Source organism: Dromiciops gliroides, chromosome 3 (assembly GCF_019393635.1).
Source record: "Dromiciops gliroides isolate mDroGli1 chromosome 3, mDroGli1.pri, whole genome shotgun sequence".
Lineage (NCBI taxonomy): Eukaryota > Metazoa > Chordata > Mammalia > Microbiotheria > Microbiotheriidae > Dromiciops > Dromiciops gliroides.
Window position 1 is genome coordinate 442,306,448 of NC_057863.1, and position 19,523 is coordinate 442,325,970.

The 19,523-nt window shown below is 37.7% G+C and overlaps 1 protein-coding gene across 7 annotated transcripts in view; it reads right to left on the minus strand.

Annotated features, from left to right (window-relative positions):
• The window catches only part of METAP1D (methionyl aminopeptidase type 1D, mitochondrial), a 99,174-nt gene that overhangs the window by 30,476 nt on the left and 49,175 nt on the right, over window positions 1-19,523 (minus strand). For 2 of the 7 annotated variants that reach the window (XM_043994377.1, XM_043994376.1), the window contains exon 2: window positions 1,416-1,574. The exons of the other annotated variants lie outside the window; for them this stretch is intronic. In XM_043994377.1, coding sequence (XP_043850312.1) covers window positions 1,416-1,542 — 127 coding nt within the window. In that variant the 5' untranslated portion in view covers window positions 1,543-1,574. The remainder of the gene's footprint in view (window positions 1-1,415; window positions 1,575-19,523) is intronic. 7 annotated transcript variants of the gene reach the window in all.

Here is a 19,523-nt window from a genome sequence, read left to right on the forward strand (position 1 = left end):
TTCAAAAGCATCAAGTGTTAGAGCAGAAAAAAAACCAAAAACTTATCACCCATATAAGTCAGCCTGGTACTAATTCACAGAAGCTGACAAACTCAACAGAGATAATATATAATTTTAAAGGATACATCATGAAAACGTCTCTTTTAATATGGTTTTTTTTTTCTGCAACCATCAGCAAAAGCCAGGGGCTAGTTACAAAAGTATTATTTATAGTATGTTAATATCTGGTTGATTTTTACAATAGTGTCAGTTCTTTTGGATGAACTGAGGATTCCACACTAGATTTAAATAATAACAAATTAGGATACCAAATTAGAAAGCAATCGTGTTTTACCAATCCATTTTCAAATACTGGATTTCCATTTATTAATTATTTTAACTTTAAATCAGATTATTTAAAGAACAGGTTAACTTTTAAATGGTATCTAATTCCAATATGGCAGTCTTTGAGATATTTTTATGTAACTGCTTAAAATAATAACAACAAAAATGCTTCCTATGGCAGTCTCAGTAAATAATACACTATAGGAATACCTTTTGAAGAGGCTAATTTAGGAACTGAGGAAAGATAACACTTCAGTAACTCCAACCAATTACCTAGAGTATGGATGCAAGCTTTTAAAGTACTCTGTTTCAAAACCAAAAGGGAATATGATAAAATGTATCTGTCTTCTATTTCTTAACCTAAAACACTGAGGATCTGCATGACAGTGTTACTATCTTAGAAAAATTGTAGGGAGTGGAAAATTAAATAGTCTGCATACTTAATATACCTCTCTTATTGATTTTTATGACTATTCAAGATGCACATTTCAAGAATAAATGTAAAAGATTAAAGGTTTCTTCCAACTACAAGTAACCTGTATAGCAGAAGAGAAGCTCATATTTCACAAGAGAAAACCTGTGCATTTGGTGAATAAAAGAACAACATAGAGGAATGCCCCAGGCTGAAGCAGAAACTGATTGGGCAAAGCAGAAGGACAAGAGCCCTTGAAACTAAACAAAAGCAAATTCATTCTGTTGACAGATGTTGATTACATCAAAGCAATAAGGAACTTTCTCTCCCCCCCCCCTTTTTTTTTTTAAACAACCAATACCTCTACATTTTATCTATATATAGCAGGCCTTTACCCAACCACAATCAACATTATCTAACTTGTAAAAATTTTTAAGTCAAGTTAAAGAATATTGTAATGAGGTCTTAACTAGGCTTCTCTAAACAACAGTGTATTCTATTCACATGGACATGTGTAGCCATGCTGGCCCACGCCATCATCAGCCCCTTACTTCCAGGGGTTAACTGCTCTGGCAGCCAAATAAAATACAGAGAGAGCCATGTAATTATGGAGACAGTCAAAGGGCAGGCTCTATTTTGAAATCTATTTGCACAGACAAGGTCTTCCAATTTAGCTTACAGGAAACAAGCTGGTAAAGGGAGTCTCCTTTTCTCCAGATGCTTTCCACACTTTTTCTCCATTTCAGGAAATCATGGCTATGGACACCATACACGACTGTTTCCTGGATTACAAGCCAAGATGCCATTACAGAGAGAAGACTAAATCTGTTTTACAAGCCTGTAAAAAAACATTTTTCTCTAATTAGCAGCATTTGGCAACTCCCCTCCCCCAAGATGATAAGGCTACAGTGTTTATCAAACAATATTTTTAATGAGGATACAATTCCATTTGCTATGCAGGTGTTGGGGGGAGGAGACTTTTTTAATGCTCAAAATATGGTCAAATACCCAGCTGAACCCCAAAATGTATTGGCACATACACTTGTCTAAAATAAAGATTCTAATTGAGATGTAAAGAATAGTGGCTTTATGGTTATTTATATTCAATACTGTCGTGTCACATTTTGAAAGCATAAGATAATATGAAATGGAGAGTGTTTTTAAATGGCCAGAAAAATCAATCATAAATGCTTTTTTTACACAGAAACAACATGTAACGCGAATCTCACAATTTGTACCAGTCATTTAATGCTATAGTTGGCAGTTTCCACTAGACTAGAATAAGCTAATAAAGGCCAATAAGGTTTTGTTTGAATTTCTACATTTTTCTCATATTAAAATTGGGCACACTACCACCACTGCTTATGAAACCATTTATTATTTCTCTGCTTAGTGTGCCTATTCAAATGAAGCAAATACATAACTGGAGTTCTCAGAATTCATCATTCAGCCTTAAACTAAAGCCCCAGGCCTCCCAGTCCTCCCAGAGAAGGTAAGTTGGAAAGCTAGAAAGACTCAGAGCCTCTTCTATGTACAGGAAGGGTGACAGCCTTAGGGCACCCTTGCCTAATAATAACAACATTCAAGTAAGAGTGCCCAGGTCACGACAAAACATGACCCTCTCCATGGCTCTTTCAGGAAGTTGGCTCCATGCCACCTTTTTTTTTCCCTTTTTTTTATCAATAGCAATTGATGGAGTATAATGTCAATGACAAACAAGAAGAAAATTGAGGGGAAGTTCTCATTTTGCTTCTTTAAAAAGGCTGGATTGCTAATTCCCTGATCATTATTCCACCCCTTTGCAATAAAATAAAATAAACCATCTTCCAGTCTATGGTAAACTAAAGTGGGAAACAAGAATATTTACTATATTGATACATATTGGAGGAATGAGAAGAATAGTATGCTAGAAACCTAGCCCACATTTTTGGTATAAAAAATGACTGTAGTAAGAACTCATTCCCTAACTCCAAAGCTAACAGAAAATCACTTATGAGATGAGGGAGGGAGGGAGGGAAGAAGGAAGGAAGGAAAAAGAGAAAGAAGGAGGGAGGAGAGGAAAGGAAGGAAGGAAAGGAAGGAAGGAAGGAAGGAAGGAAGGAAGGAAGGAAGGAAGGAAGGAAGGAAGGAGGGGACTAACTTGTAGTCAAATTTCTCAAGATGGAAATCTGCCTTTTTCACATCAAAATGGAAAGTCACTAAGCTTGCCTTTATAAATATACTATACATTTAGCAGATTTCATTGCCTATAAGTTAAAGTTTACAGAAAAGTATAATTTTTTTTGCATTTTAACAATGCATATACACAGGCCAACTTTTTTGACAAAGAAATATTGTATTCTGCCTGGGAAGATAAAGAAGTGATTTATTAATGCCATAGTTAAAATGTAATACTTTAGTTAAGCCAGTGGAAAAAAATGTCATCAAAAAACCATTCCTCTTGTAAGCTTTCTGAATCCAGCAACACCACAAAACAAAAGACAAGTGCTAATTAGAGTAGAAGCACAGAACAACATGAAATGAAATCAAATCCAAAAGCTCAGGCTGAGTAATATTAAGGGTTTCACACTGGTGGTACCTAGGGAATATAGACCCCTAGTTAGCATAAGACATCTGGCAAATTTCAACTTTCCAAAGTCTAGCAAGAGAAACATTCCTTTTACCTTACACACTTTTGGTGAAGATGAAGAAAATAAAGGAGTTTGCAATAAAACACACAAATCAGAACCAGAAACAGCAAGTTGATAAGATTCACACACTGATTTGAATCTTGGGAACAATTTATATGAAAAGTATCTCAAGTTAAAAAACAGTTAAAGTAGTACCCTTCCTTTGCAGCTTCTCTGCCTGCCTTTAATTCTTTTAGGGAATAGGTCATATGAATTCTCCTGTCATACATAATCCTATCCAAAATATGAGTCATTTAGGTCCAAAATCACATAATACATAGGAAACCTAGGAAAGGGGACCAAAAAGCCTCAAAGCTGCTGACTATAGAGACAGCTTTAATATGCATTGTTTCTATTCTATTAAAGCATATGAAAACGACTAGGAGAATTTGGGGGCTTTATTTTGCAAAAACACCAATGATACTCTATATGTAGTGTCTTAGAGTTAGTTGGGTTTTTTCCCCTAGTATGTATGTGTACCATTTAAAGTCATTTCTGCAAACAATTGGTATAAAATAGCTCAGAAGCTTCCGTCTGGGCTGAACAATGCAGTATCAGTGGCTTTAAAAAAATCTACACCAAAATGCTTTACATGCAATGTTTTCATTGATTGCATAACTCCAGGTGAAGAACAGAAAATAAAAAGAATACATTTGAATACAAATTCTGTACTGGATGGTTTTGATAATTGTGTGGATTTTTCTCTCTGCCTTATCACCATGCAATAGAAGAGATGGTCACTAGAGTCAGTAATCACAACCCAAAATGAAAAGGCGAAGGCTTTAGGAAAGCAATGTACTTTCATGTTTCTGTGATTGAATATACATAGCTCTAAAACAATAGAATCTAAGGTCACACTTCAAAGGGTTATTTTCACAATGAAAATAAAGACAAAATACACAGCAGACTGTAATAAAAAAGAAAATTTCATATTTTCTGAGAGTAGCTTTCTTTGGGGTTGGAACAGTTATGTCACAACAAAATACTGTATATGCAATACAACCAATAGACAACTGGCTAATTGTAAGCACAAAGACCCACTTACCCCCATAGTTTTGGGTACTAATACAATAACTGAGGAGTACCCCCAAAGAGTACATACTTAAAAGGGAGACTTGTTGAGTGTTTAATCAGGTGTTACCTTTCCTTGGCAAGAGAGACATCTGACTATAACATCATTTCCTCAACTGGAGATGTTTTTTTTTAAGTATCTATAATTTCTATTTTTATTTAAACAAGCTGATGCTCATATTTGAAAACATGATTTAACTTAAAATGCTAATTCTTACTGATGGAATTGGGTACTATCTGTCACACTTGGTGGACAGTTAAATCCATCTTCATATTTTTATATTTTTTTTGTGGGGCATTGGGGGGTTAAGTGACTTGCCCAGGGTTACACAGCTAGTAAGTGTGAAGTGTCTGAGGCTGAATTTGAACTCAGGTACTCCCAAATCCAGGAATGGTGCTTTATTCACTGTGCCACCTAGCTTCCCCCACATTTTTATATTAAGAGGCTTTGATATAATTGTCCTAATAGTGAAATATTATTTATAACTTTTTGAACTATATTTCTAATGCAGACATAATAAAAATGAATACATTCATTAGAGGGAGACTAAGAGTGAGGAATAAAATACAAAATGGTGGCTAAGCCAAAAATCTATTATTTTTGTGAGGGAATATCTTACAGGATTTTCTCCACATTTACCTGGGCTGAGAGTCCAATTAATTTTTTTTAATCTCTGGTTGCTAGTTGCTGATGGTGGGTAAAAATCAAAGTATATTGACTGGCAGTGAAAAACTGGTTAAAAAAAATTTTTAATGAGCCACAGGTAATTCATGTTAATAAACATGCAGCTGTATTATCCTGCCTAACCTTCTAATGTTGGAAATGCCAATCTTTAAAAGGAAGAGCCAGGAAGCTCATAGGTACTGTCCAGTTATGTGAATTATGAAAGACTCAGTCTCTATTCCTATCCAAAGTTCCTTCCTAGACAAGGGAATTCCAGTGTCATCTAGTACAGGAGAATCAACTCTTCTACCACCTGGCCTATCATCAAGTCTGTAAAACTTAAGGATTCATCCAAATATCTAAGCTAATGTACCAGCTGTTTTCATATTTGAGTTTTATCAGAAAACTTCTATTTTTAAAATTCTGTCTTTAAATGTTATTCATTCAAACGTAGGTTACCCATAAGCCCCTATGTACCATTAAATTCCCTGAGTAATTGACAGGATTATAGAACAAGTTTTAAAGAGCATAGTTTAAAAAAATACCTGTAATGTGAATTTTTCATAGGAATATCCAACTAGATTTTGCCCTACCTTATTGCTTTAAAATGTACAAGGGTCTCTTCTTTGCATAACATTCCCTGTTTATTAAACAGTAATAGAGGAAGAACTTGTTTACATTTCTAGCACTACCAACATACATCATTTATGACAAAAAAAAACCAAGCACTCCATGAGAAATGCTCAATCACTGTCAATCACACAGACTAAAATATACATAAACCAAAGCATGTGGTGTGAACTGTATTAAATTAAACCAAACACAGAATTACTAACGTAACAAACAAAAAAACAAATAATTATAGGTGACTCATAGACCTATTTACACAATACACAAAATAACTCAGAAAGGTGTGTAACCATAGAAACCTAATAGCCTAAATTCAGTATCTTTGAAATTTGTGTTTATTTAAACACACTGGAAATAATGTCCACATAAAATTAAAACCTTTCTTTTAAAGGGTTATCTCATTTGTTGTCTGATGGATGATCAAAATAACTTCAATTAAAAATTCAGAGGATATTTTACTAAAATAATGTAAAAATATACTGACTATTTTTTCTATTTTTTGAGACAGCTGTTTTTTGGGTTAACACTGCTAAACTGCTGATTAACAAGTGAAAGAACTCAACTATATGAAATGAATCCCACAATATCAGCATATTAAAAATTCATCTGACACATGGACTTTTCTTAAACCTCACACTGTTGCATATGACACCCCCCAACCTCCCCTAATTAACTGCTATAACTGAAATGCTATTAGTCTTTTCTGTTATAGTTCTTTCTCAATGACAATTACAATTTGCATGGTTTAATATTTAATACTATGATTAGTACTAATGTCCTATATTTTACTTCCTAATCTAAATGAGTGAAACATTATTTTGTAGTTCACTGGCTCCCACACTTAAGATTTAATGTTCAGTGTGTATTTCATTATGTAGATGAGCAAGGGATGTTGTTTGACATGATTTAAATGGGTCAACAGTATTTTCCTAGTCACATTAATCATTCAGACAGCTAGAATGGAAAAAAAATAGTCATGAGCATTTAAACTAGAAAACCTGTTAATGCCAATGAGACTCACCATTGGTCAGTTACCTATGCATGTGCTTATTGAGAAAACAGAGTAACAGACATCAAAAAAAGTATTTTGTTTTTATTCAGAAAAACACTTCAAGGCCACTGGCCCTATTTTCAAATACTACTTGGGCCCCACGGGGCCAGGCCTCAGAGGTAGCAAATTGCAATAAAAACTAACATGAAGTGGGAATGTCTGAAAACACTGAACTGTTTCCTATTCAAAAAGAAAGAAAAAAATGGGAAACTCAGTTCCTAGAATGAGAAAAGAGACTTGGGCCAGTGATACCATATGTGTACATCATGTCTGTAAAGATTTTGAGGATGGCAAAAAGATTCCTTGGAAGTGGACTCCTGTTTTGACATGGTGGCTGCCTTAACTCCAAATAGGTCAGCAACCCTGTCACCACCAAACAATGACTCTTACCTCTGTTGGGAATTAGGGGTAATAGGGAAAAAAGGGGGTAGAAGAAAGGGCAAGATAAAACAGTGAAATGTTCTTTAAAACATGGCTTCAAATCACCTCAAGTTAGTCCCAAATGATACAAAGCAAGTTCTTTGGAATATGGAAAGCAATTGATACAAAAATGCGAGAATATTTTCTTTCTTTCCTTGAGAATATTTTCAAAATCAGATGAGGAACAATGCTAGAATTTCCTTTCTTTCTAGCAGTGGACAACACTGGGACAACTCTAGAGGGATAATTCAGTTTAATGCTGAAGAAGTCAAAATGGCTCGTCAAGTTATCATAGGTAGTTTCAGAAGAAATACCTGTTCTCCCCTCTCGGTGGTAAGTTCCACATAAATTAGGCTCTTTAAACAACAAGTATGAACATGACCATCCGACTAGTAGCTCTTTGTTCCCAAATGTAAGCTTCTTAAGAGTTCTGAGGCTGTGAAGGTAGGGATGCTCGTCAGTGCACATATCTACAACATTAAGCTTTTTCATTTTGTTTATCTTTCAAAAAGGTCATTTACAACTGTTTCTGTTTCTGCTGGATCCCATGGAATGGGAAGCCTTGACTTGGGAAAATCTAAAGAGTTCTCTAAGATTTCTCCCTTACTAATACTACTTCATGTATCAGAGCAGGAACTATCTATCTATTGGCTTTTTATAGCATCTTCTCCAATTTCTGCCTTGTGGCATAGAAGTGGTTGTTGGTGACAGTTGTGATCACCCAGATACCACCTTCCACTTAGTGAATTCCTCTATATACTTTCATTCCCACCTTAGTGGATACTGCAACAGCTCTGAGTTTGGGGAGAAAGCAGCACAGCACCTACACCCTAAGGGCACGTTTGCAAGAAGCAAAAACCAAAGTCCAAGACTTCTATATAACCTAATTTTAATCAAGTCAACAAGCATTTATTAAGTGCCTACTGTGTTCAGCCACTGTGCTAAGCACTGGAGATAGAAAGGCAAAACCAGTTTCTGCTCTCAAGGAATTCACAGTCTACAGGGAGAAACGATATGCAAAAAACTGCATACAAACAAGATATATACAGAATAAATGGGAGCTATTATCAGAGGGAAGACATTAAGATTTAAAAAAGACTAGAAAAGGCTTCTTGCAGAAGGTGGGGTTTTAGCTGATTCTTGAAGGAAACTACTTAAGCCAGGAGGAGGAGATGGGGGAAAAGAAAATTCTAGACACAATTTTCTAAACATAGAAAATTCTAGACATTTTCATAAGCCAGTGAAGATGGCTGGAATTGGGAGGAAAGTTTTGTTTGAGGAACAGCAATGAGGCCAGTATCACTGAATTTCAAAGTACATAGGGAGCAGGGTATAATGGTGGAAGAAGACTAGAGAAGTTGCATAGTTATGAAGGATTTTACAATTTAGGGGGGGGCAGGGCAATGAGGGTTAAGTGACTTGCCCAGGGTCACACAGCTAGTAAGTGTCAAGTATCTGAGGCTGGATTTGAACTCAGGTCCTCCTGAATCCAGGGCCGGTGCCTTATCCCCTGTGCCACCTAGTTGCCCCTTTATGAAGGATTTTAAAAGCTAAACAGCTATACTATAAAGCAGCAGTCATCAGAAACTATTTGGTATTGGCTAAGAAATAGAGTGGTGGATCAATGGAATAGGTTAGGCACAAGAGACACAGTAGTAAATGACTATAGTAATCTACTCTTTGATAAACCCAAAGATTCCAGCTTGTGGGATAGGAACTCAGTATTTGACAAAAACTGCTGGGAAAACTGGAAGAGTATGGCAGAAACTAGTCATAGACCAACATCTTACACCATATACCAAAATAAGGTCAAAATGGGTCCATGATTTAGATATAAAGGGTAATACCATAGGCAAATTAGGAGAGGAAGGAATAGTTTATCTCTCAAATCTATAGATAAGAAAACAATTTATGTCCAAACAAAAGACAGAAAATATTATGAAATGCAAAATGGATGATTTTGATTACACAAAATTAAAAAGGTTTTGTACAGGGGCACCTAGGTGGTGTAGTGGATAGAGCACTGGCCCTGGAGTCAGGAGGACCTGAGTTCAAATCCAGCCTCAGACACGTGACACTTGCTAGTTGTATGATCCTGGGCAAGTCATTTAGCCCCAGTTGCCTCACCAAAAGAAAAAAAATTGCACAAATAGAAGCAATGCAGCCCAAATTAGAAGGGATGGGGGCAGCTAGGTGGCACAGAGGATTGAGCACTGGCCTTGGAGTCAGGAGTACCTGAGTTCAAATCCAGCCTCAGACACTTAACACTTACTAGCTATGTGACCCTGGGCAAGCCACTTAACCCCAATTGCCTCACTTAAAAAAAAAAAAGTAGAAGGGAGGCAGAAAGCTGGGAAAGAATTTTTATGGCCAGTATTTCTGATAAAGGCCTCATTTCTAAAATATATAGGGAACTAAATCAAATTTATAAGAATGCAAGTCATTCATTACCCAACTGAGAAATGGTCAAATGATATGAACAGGTAGTTTTCAGATGAAGAAATCAAAGCTATCTATTGCCATATGAAAAAATGCTCTAAATCACTATTGATTAGAGAAATGCAAATTAAAACACCTCTGAGGTACCACCTCACACCTATCAGATTGGCTACTGTGACACAAAAGGAAAATAATAAATGTTGGAGAAGCTGTGGGAAAATTGGAACACTAATGCACTGTTGGTGGAGCTGTGAACTGATCCAATCATTCTGGAAAGCAATTTGGAACTATGCCCAAAGGGCTATGGAACTGTGCATACCCTTTGACCCAGTAATAGCACTACTAGGTCTATATTCCAAAGAGACCACAAAAAAGGGAAAAGGATCCATATGTACAAAAATATTTATAGCAGTTCTCTTTGTGGTGGCAAAGAATTAGAAATCAAGGGAGTGCCCATCAGTTGGGGAATGGCTGAACAAATTGTGGTATATGAATGTAATGGAATACTATTGTTCTGTAAGAAACAATGAGCAGGAGGATTTCTGAGAAACCTAGAAAGACTTACATGAACTGATGCTGACTGAGATGAGCAGAACCAGGAGAACACTGTATACAGTAACAGCAACATTGTATGATGAACAATGGGAATAGACTTGGCTCTTCTCAGCAGTGCAATGATCCAAAACAATTTCAAAGAACTCATGATAGAAAATGTTCTCCACATCCAGAAAAAAAGAACTGTGGATTCTGAATGCAGATTGAACCATACTGTTTTTACTTTGGGGCCGTTATTTTTTTTTTCCTTTTTTGAGGTTTTTCCCTTGTGTTCTGATTCTTCTTTCACAGCATGACTAATGCAGAAATGTTTGAAGTGATTGTACATATATAACCCATATCAGATTGCTTCCTGTCTTGGGGAGTAGTAAGGGAAGGAAGGGTGGGAGAAATATTTGGAACCAGAAATCCTATAAAAACAAATGTTGAAAACTATCTTTACACATAACTGGAAAATAATAAAATACTTTTATGATTTTTTTAAAAAGCAAAATATTGATCTTGATTCTGTAGGTAATATCTAAAGTTTGTTGAATTGGCGGGGTGGGGGGGTGAGGGAGAGAAAACATGGTAAAACCTGCTCTTTAGGGTTAATTTGACACCTGAGTGGAAAATGGACTGGAGTGAAGAGAGACTTGGGACTGAGAGACCAACCAGAAGGCTACTGCCAAAGTCCAGGTGTGAAAAAACAAGGGCCTGGACCAGGGTGATGGCAATATCAGAGAGAGAAGGGAGCATATACAAGAGATGTCATAAAAGTATAAATGACAGGACCTGGCAACCAATTAGATGGGGGTGGGGGGGTGGGGTAAGAGACAGTAAGGAATTAAAGATAACATGGAGTAATTGGAAGGATGCTGGAGACAGTTGGAGTTACAGCTAGAGTGTTGAACCCATAGTCAGCAAGACACGAGCTCCAATCCTGCCTTCAGATACTTAATTGCTATGTGACTGGGCTAGTCATTTAATTTTTTGTCTGCCTCAGTTTCCCCATCTATAAATGGAGATAATAATAGCACTAATCTCTCAGGGTTGTTGTAAGGATAGAATGAGATGATATTTGTAAAGTGCTTTGTAAACCTTAAATGCTAGAGATGATGGTGGTGGTGGTAGTAATAGTGATGCGCTCATCAGAAATGGGAAAGTAAGTAGAGAGGAGAATTTGGGGAGAAAGGTAATGAGTTCAGTTTTGGATATACTGGGTTTAAGATGAGACATCTATTTTGAGATATCCAGTAAGCACCTGGAAATCTGAGAATGGAGTTCTGAAGAGCCAGCACTTAGTACTCATTTAATGAATGTCTGTTGAATTTGTTATTCATTCAATCAAGGAAAAAAGACTGAGAAACCTCTTCTGAAAATATTTCAAGGTTCTGGTTTTACCCTGAGACCCAACAGGGTTATAGGGTGGGTGGGTGAGGGGAAAGTCCCCAGTTTTCTTTGTTATTCTCCCATAGATAATGGAGATAAATTCTCTCAAGTTAATTAAATTGAACAAGCATTTGTTGAGCATCTACTACTATGTGCTAGGCACAAAGAGAGACAGATGTATAAACATGAATAAGACACAGTCCCTCTCTTCAAAGAGTTTACAATTTGGTGTATATTCTTTTTTTTTTTTTTTTTTAGTGAGGCAATTGGGGTTAAGTGACTTGCCCGGGGTCAGACAGCTAGTAAGTGTTAAGGGTCTGAGGCTGGATTTGAACTCAGGTACTCCTGACTCCAGGGCCAGTGCTCTATCCACTGCGCCATCTAGCTGCCCCCTGGTGTATATTCTTTTTATGGTGAGTTTTCCTCAATTCCTTTATGAGAAACAAAACTCCAACCCTAAGGTTGGAGAATCCCACTTCTTAAAATGATTCCTACCTGATTGATTTTTCCATTAAACAGCCAAGGCTCATTAGCCAGTACAAAGAAACTGTCTCTGTTCAAGGATTCCAGACTAGAAATGGAAGACCTCATTTCAATCCTAGATTTTTCATCTTGTGAAACAATAAAAATGAGGTCTGTGAACTTGTTTTTAAAAACACTTTGATAACTGTATTTTAATATATGGGCCATCAAGGTGGTGCAGTACATAGAATACCAGGTCAGGAAGACCTAAGTTCAAATGATAGCTAAGTCCTAACCTGCGGTTCTGTCCTATTTGTGAACAAGGTGCATACAACTGGAAGAAGCTGGAAACTCCTAATCTCGCCTCAGCAGAGTGGAGATCACAGCCTCTTCTTGAAGACAGAATTCTCCTTGTGATTATTCATGCATTTGTAACATCCACATCACTGCAGCACACTCTTCTTGAGAGTGATAATGTGGCCCAAAGTTTCAGCCAATACAGCTCAAACAGCACAGCAGTGCTCTGCAGATCATATGTACCTAATGATTTCCAAGTGCAGTATGATTGAAGGTGTTGGCTTTGATCTTAAAGCGTTTGGGGCTTGGTCACCTTGAGGATTTTCTACTTCACCATGTACCATCAAGACAGTTTTAGACATCAGAATGGCTAGAGACAGAATATGCAGTAAGCAAATTCCATTTCCTCTACTGTATTAAAAAATATACATTATATATGCATAAACATATACATATGTGTATATGTATATGTATGTATGTATATATGTATATTAGCTGGCAAGTAGGCTTCTGTCAAATGGTTCCAGACCTGTCTCTTAAGGCATTTTGGGGGGGCAGGGCAATGGGGGTTAAGTGACTTGCCCAGGGTCACACAGTTAGTAAATGTCAAGTGTCTGAGGCTAGATTTGAACTCAGGTCCTCCTGAATCCAGGGCTGGTGCCTTATTCACTGTGCTACCTAGCTGCCCCAAGGCATTTTCTTGATGATATATGAAAGAAGTTATATACCACGAAAATCAAGTGTGTGTTCAGTTAATGGAGGGGGGTAATATGCATGCTTTAAGATTATTTTATTTCTAGGGCTTTGCCATAATCAAATACACTCCATATCTGTTCTCATCACCTTGTTATGCCTTGGTACTGGTAAAGATGACCATGGTGCTGCACCCTGACCATGTAATCAAAGAGGTCAGTACTAACTAGGTTCGGTGGCAAGTCAATTAAGGACTACATAAACATTCTTCCAGCCTCAGTTTACCCCTCTCCCTGCCACCCTGAAATGTTCAACCACAAGTGGAAACCTGGCAATTGGAATTTATGAGCTCTGCTTTTGTAACTGGGAATGAATATTTCCTTTTGATATTATTCTGGCCCATAGCCTAAAGCAGATTATAATTATTATTCCTAATGCCTAAACAAGTTAGAGTAACAGCCATTCTTTAGTATATGTTTGAACTTTTATATAAAATGTTAAACTAGGGGCCAAACTAAAGATAGGAAGAGGAGAGAGGGAGAGAGGGAGGGAAGGAGGGAGGGAGAGAGAGAGAGAGAGAGAGAGAGAGAGAGAGAGAGAGAGAGAGAGAGAGAGAGAGAGAGAACAAATGAGAATTTTGGCAAAATTCAAATTTTGTCATCATAGTTTTAAGCCATAAGATCATAGAGCCAGAGTTAGATAGAACCTCTGAAGCCAACAGTTTCAAGGATTCTTAACCTTTATTGTGTCATGGACCCCTCTGATACCTTCTGAGTACCCCTTTTCAGAATAATGTTTTTTGTTTTTTGTTTTTTTAGTGAGGCAATTGGGGTTAAGTGACTTGCCCAGGGTCACACAGCTAGTAAGTGTTAAGTGTCTGAGGCTGGATTTGAACTCAGGTACTCCTGACTCCAGGGCCGGTGCTCTATCCACTGTACCACCTAGCTGCCCCAGAATAATGTTTTTAAAGGCAAAAAATACAGCACATAGGATTACAAAGGAAACAATTACAGTATATTGAAATTTTTGTGGTTCAGTCATTTCAGTTGTGACTGAATGGGGTCTTTGTGATTCCATCTGCACTTTTCTTGGCAAAGATACCATTTCCTTCTCCAGTTCATTTTACAGATGAGGAAACTGAGGCAAACAGGACTTACCCAGGATCACATAGCCAGTAAGTGTCTGAGGTCGGATTTGAACTCAGGTCTTCCTGACCTAGTTTTCTATGTACTGTACCACCTCACTGCCCCCATATATTAAAATATAGTTATCAAAATGTTCTTAAAAACAAGTTCACAGGGGGCAGCTAGGTGGTGCAGTGGATAAAGCACTGGCCCTGGATTCAGGAGGACCTGAGTTCAAATTTGACCTCAGACACTTGACTAGCTGTGTCACCTTGGGCAAGTCATTTAACCCTTATTGCCCTGCAAAAACTAAACAAACAAACAAAACAAGTTCACAGTCCCCATGTCAAGAACCCATCATCTAGTCCAACTCCTTCATATTAGAGAGGAGAAAACCAAGGCCCAAGTAAGGTAAAGCACCTGCCCAGCCTCATACATGGGTTAGAGGTGGGATATGAACCCACATCCTCCAGAACTCTTCCCTTCAACTGTACCATGCTACCTCTTCTATGCACACAAACTTTTCCTAGTGTCTTATTGTTCATTTTTTCTCCTTTCCCACCAAATAATAAACACATGTGGCACAGTAATTTTGGAGCAGAACATTTAGGTGCTGAATAATTAATTTATGCAGGAAACCCTCAATTTACAAATAGTGGGCACTCCACAAATGTGCTTATAAGTCAATTGTCTCAAATTTTGAACATTTTTTCTCATAGAAACAATGTTATATATAGTGGTTAGGTCCTCAGACTAGCTCATTAGCCAACAGTGTAGATAATATATATATATATATATATATATATATATATATACACACACAATAGAAAGGGTAAAAACTCTAATATTGCAAAAATATGGGATTTTTTACTACATTAAAGGTTAATGGCATAGTCTGAGAAATGAACATCATTTATAATATTGTTTCTACAGTAAAATTCATTCAACATTACACAAGGAGAAGGGAATATGGAGATACTGGGAATACATTCATCCTTCCATTCACCTGCCCCAACCCTGTTCCCCCTCCCCCATTGGTTAAAAAGATCAAAGGGTCTGGGATTATTGAGGAAAGTGTGTATGTGTAGGGGGGTGATGGCAGGAGGGAAAGGGAATGAAGGGGGTCAAAAGGATCTTATCCTGATTCTCATCCCCTAAGATCCTTAGAAGCTAGTAAACTCCTGCCCCTGTTAATAGTCTAACAAGCAAAGATGTAGGACTCTCAGTATAATATAGAGATGAGAGGTTTGCTAGAGCAAGCTTAAAATGGCTGTTCAACTATTAATTTTTCAGTGTGAACAGTTATACTTCACAAATTGGCAAACTTACAAACCAGGGCTTGATTTATGATTTTGTTGATTGTCTAGACTTAAGATTGTCTACACTAAGTGTGTAGATTAAACTTAAAAATGTGTTCTGTGTGCATCCTTCCCCCCCCCCCCAAAGCTGGTTGTTAAATATTTACTAGCACACCAATGTATAGAGAGTAGCATGTAACAAATGTAATATACTTCATGTTCAAGTCAGCAACTAGGAACGTTGCTGGTAGTAATGCGTAAATCTGATCATGTTCAGTACATAAAGCATAAAAGGAATATGTGAGGAAAACGACTCCTGCTCAATAATTTTCTGGAACTCAGTGGAGGTGATGTGTCAAAGGCTCATTTATTGTTATTCTCTCGAGAATGGGCAACCCAGTGTGAAGCTGGTGGGTGCAAAGAATGGGGGGCTCACAGGCCCATTTTATCCCCTAATCCCTAACGGGAATGGACCTTCCCCTTTTTCATCACTGGTCCAATTACTCAAGGGTTACAGTCTATGTGCAAAAACTAGCTAACCAGAACACAGTATTCCTAACCCTAATTTCCATAATTATTCTTTGGGTTCTTCTTAGCCAATGGGGGAGGTGACACGGGCATTTCTTCAATCTTCCCTTATATGGACACAGCCCAGGAGTGGACCTAATTGAGACCAGCTCAGGGCTCTTTGAACCACGCGATCTTGTTTGCTGGAGGGGAAGAAAGAGGATTGAAACCTTTTTCCCCAAACTGGTCGGGAGGAGTGTAATTTGAACGGTGACTATTATATTATTATTGACAGGAGACCATTCCCCATTTCCTCACAATGGTCTTTAATATAACTTGCCAAAGAGGTGATTCTAAGGTTGATTCTACAAGGTGATTCCAAGATTTAGTTAGCTTAATCAGTTGTTCAGAGGCTGTCTTGAAGTTCTCTCCCTTAGAAGAGTGGTGTCCAGGAGAAGCCCATGGCTGTGAATGTCTAGGGCTCCAGGGGAATCCAAGAGTGCTCCCTCCCCCCTGATGAGAGGTGCTTCCCTTCCCATGGTAGCCCCAACAAGCTGAGACTTCATCCACTTGTTCTCTTGACCCTCATCCTGGATTTATCCCATAGGATCTCCCTCCCAGCCCTTCCTCCTCCAAAGAAGGCAAACCCCAGGAAACAACACATTTCCAACTCCCTGCTCTTAAGTGACCGGTCATAAATCTAGCACCGGCCACTGAGTTGGACTCTCTCATTTGATACTTGCAGGGACACGGTTAGAAAGAGCTAAGTGGTTTCACAGGATCATCTATCTAGACCTGAAAAGGACCTCATTGGTAAAATGAGGAAACTGAGAGAGTTTTAGTCACTTGCTCCAGGCTACACAGATACTCAGTGTGAGGGGTGGGATTTAAATCCTCATTCTTTGACTCCTGAGCCAAAGTGCCATCTACTGCCCCCTAACTGTCTTTCTCAATCATCTGGTAACTTAGAGAAACATTCCATGATTTCTATGCATGTGTACAAAATACTATTAAGTTTTGTCCATTGAAATTCAGACCTGGAAGAAACCTCAGAGATCATCTGGTCCAGCTTGTCTTTCCCCCCCTCCCATTTTACATGTGATGAGACTCAGTCTTAAGGGAATAAATAAGTGACTTGCTCAAGGTCACACAGTTGCAGAGCTGTCACTAGGCAGCTAGGTCTTTCCACTATTGGGGGGGAGGGGGCAGGGCACCTCTTAGCTGACCAGGAGCAAACTGTCTTCTCAGATAGATGGCTTTTCCAAGTCTCTAGCATTTGATACACAAGAAAAAGTAATTTGATAACTAGATAACAGCCTATTCATCATTAGAAAGTATTCATTTAAGACCAAAGGAAAAAAGCAATTTATTTCTTTTTTCCTCAGAGGTAGCTAATAATCTTGAGGATTAAAAGTAATAACTAGATGATTGTTGCTTTTATCTCTATTGCTTTTACTACAGATTTATAAATAAAACACTAGGATTACAGGATTTGGAGTGGGAAGGGACTTAGTACAATCTCCTCTGTTTTTTACAGATGAGGGCACTGAGGTTTGGCTAAGTTCATACTATTTAAGTTTATTTCTATTTTAATGCAAGTAACTTAAATATGTATTGATAATCTGAAGGCAGGGGAAATTTTTCATGTTTTATTTTAACTTCTCAAACAGCATCATGGTGTAATGGGCAGAGAGTAAGCCTTGAAGCTAGCTGTGCACCCCAGGCAAGTTGCTTAACTTCTTGGCAACTCTTTAAGATGGAGTTCTTGGAGACAGCTAGGTGGCACAGTGGATAAAGTACCAGTCCTGGATTCAGGAGGACCGGAGTTCAAATCTGACCTCAGACACTTGACACTTACTAGCTGTGTGACCCTGGGCAAGTTACTTAACCCTCATTTCCCCACACAAAAAAATAAGATAGGGTTCTTAACCATTTTTTATGTCATAGACCCCTGTGACAATCTGGTGAAACCTATAAACTTCTTAGAGTAATATTTTAAATGCACAAAATACATAAGATTGCAAAAGAAACTAACGATTCTGAAATAGTTATTTAAATATATGTTGTTGTTTTTTAAAGTCCCAGCTGCCAGGTTAAGTTCACTTGCCATAAGACTGTAAGTTGCAGAGAAGGTGCTGACCTACATTGGCAAAAGGAATCTCCTCATCTGGAAGCTCTCTATACCAGTGAAATCACAGCTCCAGTTTTTATCCCTATTTATCAAAAAACAACAACAACAGAAAAACAAACAAGGCAATGAAAAATAATTACCACACAATCAATTTTTCACTTTAAAGTGAAAAAATTTTGAAATGGATTCCTTCAATTATTTTGTTATGAAAAACAAGTGAACAGGTATCTTAATTTCTCTTAGATATGGACTCATTTCAGTGCGTCATACATGATAAAATGTAAATGGAGAAGAAAGTTCTTTTTAGCAGGACTAACTTACTGAAACAGCAAACTACGGGGCTTCTCTAAGCCAAATCAGAAAAATACAAGTTTCCTTTCAGAAGTATCAAAATAAATAGGACTCATATAAAATTCATAATTCCAGCTAAAAATTCATACCTATGAGATTCACCTAAGCTTTAAACAATGAAAACAATTCTGACTAAGATAAGTAAACCAGCTGCATTTAACAATTTTTTTTTGCCAAAAAGGGAAAAGTCAAGACCACCAGAGCTCAATGAACCAAATATCCTTCCTCTTTCCCTTCTGCCTTTTTTCCCTCAGCACAAGGAGGTAGGACAGAACACAACACATGACTGGAATCATTTTAAAAATGCATTTTACTGTAGGAAAGAAACTCAAAACTCAAAAGAAAACAGGTAAAGTTAACTATTTAAATCACAGTCATTTAAGTCAATTCATCCTAACCACATCTGGCAGCATTTAGTAACCTGGGGGTATGTTCTGTGCCCCGTGGTACTGCTACATATGTTTGGCCAACGAAGCATCAACAAAGGACATGGGGGTAGTGCTGGTAAGGATATGGAAAGTGGCAGCATGGTAATGATCATCCCAAGCAGCTGAGGCACCTGCGTAAAGCATACAATAAAGCTTTTACTTCTTGCTACTGGTTACTTCATGGCTGAAAAATATTTGGTCAATTTCTGTATGATTGTATTTTAAGATTCAAATTCCCCAACTGCCATTTCTAAAGCCACCGAATCACTGCTCACTTTAATCAGGCCAACTACCAGTCTCTCCCTCCCCCTTTTTAAAAAAAGGCATTTAGTGAAATGTATCAGAAATACACTGGATAAAACTAAACTCTAGTCTTCCCAACAATCCATATTCGAATTTAACATGCTATTTTCCAGACTTGCTCTCTCTGTTTGGACTCCAGAAGAAAGGACGCCTCTGTGCTTAGTTCTCATCCACAAAGGTATTATTTTTGCTCAAGTAGCAGGCACATCAAAGAGGTAAATGATGTTCCACAAACATCATTATTATGCAACCTAGTTGATTATGATGGTGTAAAATTCATTTTAACAGTATGAGTTCTACAACTCTATCTCTAGACAATTTCC